Source organism: Eptatretus burgeri, chromosome 4 (genome assembly GCF_056783735.1).
Source record: "Eptatretus burgeri isolate ZD-2024b chromosome 4, Ebu_testis_v1, whole genome shotgun sequence".
In the NCBI taxonomy this organism is placed as follows: domain Eukaryota; kingdom Metazoa; phylum Chordata; class Myxini; order Myxiniformes; family Myxinidae; genus Eptatretus; species Eptatretus burgeri.
Genome location: NC_140964.1, coordinates 53,822,606 through 53,830,452, shown reverse-complemented (window position 1 = coordinate 53,830,452; position 7,847 = coordinate 53,822,606). Strand labels below are relative to the sequence as shown.

The 7,847-nt window shown below is 39.6% G+C and overlaps 1 protein-coding gene across 12 annotated transcripts in view; it reads left to right on the top strand.

The window, feature by feature from the left end:
* LOC147028077 (uncharacterized) overlaps nt 1-6,748 on the top strand; it is a 20,498-nt gene extending 13,750 nt beyond the window's left edge. For 4 of the 12 annotated variants that reach the window (XR_015057406.1, XM_085878092.1, XM_085878090.1 and 1 more), the window contains 2 exons: nt 1,349-1,397; nt 5,971-6,748. Coding sequence is in view for 8 of the 12 variants with exons in the window: in XM_085878090.1 (XP_085734216.1) it covers nt 1,349-1,397; nt 5,971-6,048 (127 nt within the window). In the remaining 4 variants the exon portion in view is untranslated. Of the gene's footprint in view, nt 1-1,348; nt 1,398-2,021; nt 3,267-5,970 lie in introns of those variants that run through there. The other 8 variants (XR_015057405.1, XR_015057407.1, XM_085878089.1 and 5 more) reach the window with 2 other exon arrangements.
* The last annotated feature ends 1,099 nt before the right edge of the window (nt 6,749-7,847 follow it).

Here is a 7,847-nt window from a genome sequence, read left to right as displayed (position 1 = left end):
TCTCTTTTTCTCTTTTTCTCTTTTTCTCTTTTTCTCTTTTTCTCTTTTTCTCTTTTTCTCTTTTTCTCTTTTTCTCTTTTTCTTTTTCTCTCTTTTTCTCTTTTTCTCTTTTTCTCTTTTTCTCTTTTTCTCTCTTTTTTTTTTTTTCTAATATATATATATTTTGAAATGTTTAATGATTGTATTATTATTGTTGTTTGGCTCTCGGTGGTGAAGTTTCAACCCCATAGTATTTGCCTGATCAGTCGCCGATTCGGTTTAAGTTTGTACTGATGTGTTTAATTTATCATTGAACATATTTTGTTATAATCACCGGCAAAGTGATTCACAGTGATATCGAGCCATTGTGTTTGTGTGTGTGCTTTGTTGTTTTGTTTCAAGGTTTTGTCTACAAAGAAGATTGATATATAGACCTTGTCTACAATGAACAGTGTTATTGACTTTCTCTGGAAGGAAAATTGTTCTGAACCTTGTCTACAATGAACATTGTTGTGGACTCTCTCTGTAAGGAACATTGTTATGGACTCTCTCTGTAAGGAACATTGTTATGGACTCTGTCTGTAAGGAACATTGTTATGGACTCTGTCTGTAAGGAACATTGTTATGGACTCTGTCTGTAAGGAACATTGTTATGGACTCTGTCTGTAAGGAACATTGTTATGGACTGTGTGTAAGGAACATTGTTAAGGACTCTGTCTCTAAGGAACATTGTTATGGACTCTGTCTGTAAGGAACATTATTGTGGACTCTGTCTGTAAGGAACATGTGATGGACTTTGTCTGCAGGAAACATTGTTATTTAAACAACAACCCTCCCCCAACCACTTTCATTTATTTTTTTTGAGGATCTGAAATTCAATTATTCTCACACCCAAACCAACTCCACTTGACACTTCTGACTTACTAAAATCAGATTCTCAGTTTTGCCAGTCACCTTCATAGTTCGACTACAAGGCTCTGAAGGAAAATAAACAAAAGCTTAAATTTGGAAACAAATGTGAATCAATCTGTCAATGGAACCTAATGAAGTCCAGCAGTTATCACAGTCAGCTATACCTGTACCTCTCACATTCTAGCAAGGGAAGGGTATTCCAACATGGCAGCTGCTTGGCCCTGGAAGTGGTGTAGTATGTATATTTTTCTTAAAATGTTTTTTCATTATAGTGTGTATAAAAAATGAAAAGCACGGTCCGTGAAGCTGTGAGATTATATGCCGATTAATCATGTGCTGTTTGAGCATTGGTTGCATACGACACAAACGTCTATAAATTACGTACTATTGCAATGTTCCTTTCACAGTGAAGCTGTGTGACTATATGTCTATTCATTACGTCATGTTTCTCCTTCAGTTGCAGATTGAAGTTGCAGACGTCGATCTCTGCAACGACTTGTGGAGAGGTGAGCGCAGTGAGCCGATCCACACTAGTGACTACTAAAAACAGGACTTTGGCTTGCATTTGTAAATTTAACCTGATGTGCTACTTTTAGGATGATCCTTTAATGGATAATCGTAATACTTTACTGCAATAACACACACTGCACCATGTATCCTTCATGGTGAAACAACTCGACAGCAAATTAGTAATCATCACATGGTTGGATGAGTTTTTGGATGATTGTACCAATCATGTTGCTCGTGAACTTCAACGAGGCCATATTATGAACCACAGAGGGCACATAAAAGCAGGAGCAATATAAGAGAGAAAAGAAGAGCAAGAACATCATGTTATTAATAGGTGTTTAAAATCCACCCTGGTATTATGAAAGGTGACATAAAGTAAAACACAAGAACAGCAACAGACATTAAAAATGTAGGTGAAGAGAGGCACTTAGCTGTAGCATGAAAAAAAAAAGAGTGGATTTATTTTTGCGGGCCCCTGGTGAATGGGAGAAAGAGAGGTGGTCGCGGGCAGAAGATGGGTAGGGGTGGTGGTTGAGAGAAACCTATAGAGAACGCTGCACGAGTCGCTGTAAAAGGGTCCATTCAGAGTATGAAGCGGTTGAGAGATATTCTCCCCACAGGGACTGAAGATGAGGAATTGCAGCATTGGGGAAGGAGGGGGGAGAAAGAGGAGGAGGAGGAAAGAGAGGAAGGCCTTGGTCTTCACCAGCACCATAACAGATGTTTCTTTGTTCAGACAACATGAGCGGCTTGCCGAGGGAAAGCCCCCGTGGCTCATTTGAGACCAAGGGCTGAACTCCCTTTGGCCATGGAGCACCGCTTACGCATGGGCGGCTGTAATGGACATCGCATTTCAAACGCACTGGTGCATCATTTATTACGGTCTGTATGATGCACAATCCTGGCCGCCTGCTTTTTACCGTAATTTATGTTCTGTTTCTTGTTCCATCCGTGCGGAAGCTTGAGGGGCTGACCCAGCATGCCACGACCCGAGAACGGACCCCGTGCACCCACTCTTAAAGCGTCCCTTATACTGGCTGTGAAACATTAAAAGTCACTGATTAATTTAACAGTTTTTATAATGTTACACAGCAACAGCGGGAATTGTTTAATCCAGACACAGCCCGTCTGCTTCCTTCATTTGATGTCAATGAAGTCTGTTAGTTGGTTACATTTACAGGTCAAACGTGCAGTACTTCAATCCAAATGTATAGTTCTGAGCTTTACATTTCACATCTTTACAATTATTTTTTATAAATAACACCGAATAATAACTTTATAAGAGGGCCATCCCCAAATTTCGTCACCTCATTGACATACCAGAGTCCCATTGACAAATTTCTGTCATTTAACATTATTCCACTCAATCTGCACCTTCTTCAATGCATGTCTCTCAGCACTCAAACGACCTTTTTATTTCAACACAGAAGCCCTCCTTCCGACGTCTCCTTAATATGATGGACGAAGACTGTTCACCTCGTCAGTGGATGCAAAACTTGTTCTTCTAATCTTGATGGATTGTTGTTATTTCTAACTTTAATTGTTTAATTTAGTGTGCATTGTTTTTTCTCCATAACTATTACTCAACAAGAATTTGTCTGTCGTCTTCAATGAAGCTTTCTGTCATGACCACATCCTTGGTACTATATGCTGTTTTTGTAATTCCGAAAACAAAATAAATATTTTGAGAAACTTGATACTTCCCAGACATACTGTATCAGTAAACTAATGAGACAGTAGACATGCAACTTTTTAAAATCACCTTTATCCTTCATTTGAAAAGCTATAAGTTGGGTGGCTGAAAATTTTGGATGAGTCTTATGTCATACCTTTCGACACTTTTACTTCTCATTCTCTCTCTTCGTTTCTGGTCGTCACTTCAACTCTGTTCTGCTAAATTCCAGGGCAGTGTTTCTATGGCTGCACCTACAGAATCACTGAAATCCTTTATTGCCAAAGTTGATTGCCCTCCTTCTGGAGAGATGCTGACTAATTGTTGTTTCAATGCAGAACCAACATCAATAACGTTTGTAACTCACTAAACATTTTACTTGACTTTACTAAAGAGGGATGAGACATCATACGTATTCCCTCGACAAGTCCAAAAATTAAAATAAATTTCCATTGGAAGGAATATGACTAAATCATGATGAGGAAGAGCTTGAAAATACCAGGGTTCTTCCCTTATTCTCAACATCATTTGTTTGACCACATCGGGCCATTCTTACGCATGCGTTGATCTCAAAATGCACACCCTCAATCATCCGACAGTTTTATTAATGACGCAGTGATTCTTGAAGGGCTTGTCGAACCCTCATCACAGCCCGGACCCTGACCAATCTTGGTAGTATGGAGACTTTCTGGTCGTTGTTGTCGAGCTCATAGTTGGCTTTAAAACACACCTGACAGTAGCTTAAGGCCCAGTCACACCTTGACGTTTTAGCCAGCAATGGCAACGTATTAAAATGTATGTAAAATGCTGGCTTACGTTGAACTTTTGATGTTTTTTTTAAAGATTCAGATGTATTCATAGCGACTTGGTCTTATGTATAACGTATTAGTAATGGACACAGAACGTTTCGTTGTGTTATAGATAACTTATACCAACAAATGCTGAACCTGTTGTCGGCCTTCACAACCTATGCCCAACGATAGTCTAACTTATGCATCGCGCACTGCACGCATCGCCGACGATCACGTGCCATAGCCTATTAAAAGGCTGCAGCACAACGATTCAAATCATAACCGCCGCAGAAATGGAAGTGTCAACATCGCAGTCACACCTTGGCGATCTTGCCAGCATTTGCCGACCTCTGAAAAATGCGTCTAAAACGCTGGCGCACGTCGAATACGGTATGGGGAAGTTTGGTATGCGTGAATAGAACGCTAAAGTACGCTATCATATGTCGTATTAAATGGAGTACGTCTTGTAATTTTAAACATGTTGAAAATTTTACGACGTACTTGCCGCATGACACACGCTCTGCATGCGATGGGAATAAGTTGTACGCACGATATGCGATCGTTGACACACATCGACACACGTTACTTGTCAGGTGCTCACAAGTCGAAACACATCAAGGTAATGGTTAGCGTCAGTGTTCCAGACTCCCGGTGTTTTTTTTTTTTCTTCGGTATGATGGTGTTCAGTGTACAGTGCGGTTATGATTTAAATCGTTGAGCGGCAGCCTATTAATTATATTATATTATAACCGCACCAGAAATCGAAGTGTTAAAATCACCATCATACCGAAGGAAGGAAAAAAAAAAAAAAAAAAACAAACAGTGAGTCTGGAACACTGATGCTTACCATTACCTTGATGTGTTTCGACTTATGAGCACCTTACAAGTAACGTGTGTCGATGTGCGTCACCGATCGCGTAGCGTGAGTACAACACGTTACTCATAGGTTAGATATAAGTTTCGGGTACGCTAAACATTACCTCGACGTGTTTCGACTTATGAGTAACTTACAAGTAACGTGTGTCGATGTGCATCACCGATCGCGTAACGTGAGTACAACACGTTACTCATAGGTTAGATATAAGTTTCGGGTACGCTAAACATTACCTCGACGTGTTTCGACTTATGAGTAACTTACAAGTAACGTGTGTCGACATGTGTCGACGTGTGTCAACGATCGCATAACGTGCCTACAACTTATGGCCAGCGTCATGCGGAACGTGTGAATCATACGCTGGCATAAATCTTAAAATTTCAAGCATGGAAAATTTGAGGACAACCGAAAAGTACAACGTTTAAAGCCAGCGTACAACGACGTATGGCAGTGTTTTTCAGCGTGCTCTCAATAATATCAAAACTTACCCATAACGTATTCGACGTGTACCAGCGTTTTAGACAAATTTTCCAAAAATTGGCATAAGCTGGCTAAAACGTCAAGGTGTGACTGGGCCTTTAATTGGGTTAAGGTCAGGCCTCCTTGCTGGCTATTTAGTTTTTGGAAAACTAGTCTTTAATGATGAAAGTAATGTCAGGAGTTACTTGATCCTTTATACCTCAAAGCAGGTAATGATCTGTCATCCAGAATGTCACAACCTGATGGATTTGGCATTCATCATAATATTACTGAGTTTAAACCAGCATAAACATGTCCAAATCATTAAGGAAGATCCAGAGCCCTCAACAGTTGATACTAAAAAGTTAATCTCAAAGTGGCCTTTCTATTTCTTTCAACCATAAACACTGAGATCAGATCTGAACAAATTATACCTGGACTTGAAAAACAAAAATACAGCTTTCAGTTTTACTAATCATATCGGTAGGTTATGTCACACCAGTGACAGAGTTAATTCCCAGCAAGCCGAGGCAAAGTCAGACTTCAAGTTGTAAGGTTTTGAGTCACATTTGCAGTCATGACGTCTCAAGTCAAAATACCTAAAATAATATACCAAATATTCGTATGGCCTGTAAACAGGGATATAGTTTTTAGTAACAGATCTTTGTTTCCCAATCTTGATTGCAATGTCTATCCATGACTTTTGGGCTTGCTTGACTTTTAGCTAAACTTTTGAAGATCTTGAATCGATACCCTTTTTGTATTCATGGTAGGTCCAAAGATTTTCTTATTTATGGCATACCTACAGCTTTGTAGGACCTCCAATATCATATGCCAGAAGACGTGATTGACCAAATTTGCATCTTCAGTCATGTGCTCACCTCTGAGAAGTCATCATAATTTACATTCCTAATAAGTGAGTTCAACGAACATGAATCATGAACCAGACTGGAAGTTCTTTGAGCGGAAAATGCCTGCCTTCAAGGAAGTGACTCCAGTTGACCCAGATCTGCCTCCTGCACGTGCCTGTGAAAATATCTCCAGACACATTCACCCGACGCGGACATTCATCTGAATGGTTAAATTGACAAATGAATGATAACGGTGTACAGTGTCTGTAAAATACATTTGCTTTTTTTTATTACCTTTTATCTTGTTTCTTTTCTCTCATTTTTTTTTGTTTTGTTTTCTGCCCTTTCTGGCACTCCAAATATTATATTTCTATTCCTAAATTTACCAATTCCACCAGTTCTTTGTCTTCCTCTAAAAAGCATTTTTATTTTTGTAATAGATTTTGTCATTGCTTTTGTTTTAGTTATGAAGACCTTATATAAACTAGATGTTTGATACAATACTTTTCATCAATGGTTTTCAAACAGTTTGGCATATGCGTACACTCATGAAGCTGAAGCTTTTGGTTAGTTTCTTTTTCCAATTATATAACCTGAATTGTGCAACAACGACAAAGACGAGAACAAAGCTATAATTATTGGTTGGAAATGCAAAACAACTGAATGCTCACCTACTGTGTGTGGTCAGTGTCCAATAAAACAGGTGTGTTCCTTGTGTGCATATGTCTTGCTTGCACAAAATTGTGGATCTAATTGCATGGCTTTTTCAGGAAAGCCACATGGCTCAGAGCGAAGCTACCAGGATAGAAAGAGGGAGAGATGGAGTCCAGTTGTGGCTGGGGTCTGGGGATGGGAGGTCCAGGGGCAGGCGGTTCTCACTGTGCTGCAATGTATTATGCATGACGGAGTGCTGAGATGGAAGTGGATTACAAACCTCAGTAAACTCCTGGTAAAAGTCAAAGCACAAGGTGTATTGCATGCATACGAGGGGCATTCAAAAAGTTGCATGAATGAGGTACCAACAGCAACCCGAGAAATGACTGATTTTTTTATAGTGTGTGTCTGTCTGTCTGTGTGTGTCTGTCTGTGTGTGTCTGTCTGTCTGTGTGTGTGTGTGTGTGTGTGTGTGTGTGTGTGTGTGTGTGTGTGTGTGTGTGTGTGTGTATATATGTATATATGTATATATGTATATATGTATATATGTATATATGTATATATGTATATATGTATATGTATATATGTATATATGTATATATGTATATATGTATATATGTATATATGTATATATGTATATATGTATATATATATATATATATATATACATATTAGCCTGGTGTTGGTGTTGTGGTTCGGGTAGCGTTTGGGATCCAAAAGGTCCTAAGTTCAAGCCCCGTTGGCCGCTTGAATTAATACACACCAGGAGGTTGACCAAGCCTGTCATCCTTCCGAGGTCGGCGAAGTGAGTACCAGTGTACTGCGCCCGGTGTATGCCCCGGTTAAAATAGGTGTACCATATCCCTGTGTCGTAAGAGGCGACCAGGGTTGTGTCAGGAAGGGCATCCGGCGTAAAACCTGTGCCAAATCATTATGCGGATCATAACGGATGATCCGCTGTGGTGACCCCTAACGGGAGCAGCCAAAAGAAGATGTGTGTGTGTGTGTGTGTGTGTGTGTGTGTGTGTGTGTGTGTGTGTGTGTGTGTGTGTGTGTGTGTGTGTGTGTGTGTGTGTGTGTGTGTGTGTGTGTGTGTATGTGTGTATATATATATATATATATATATATATATATATATATATATA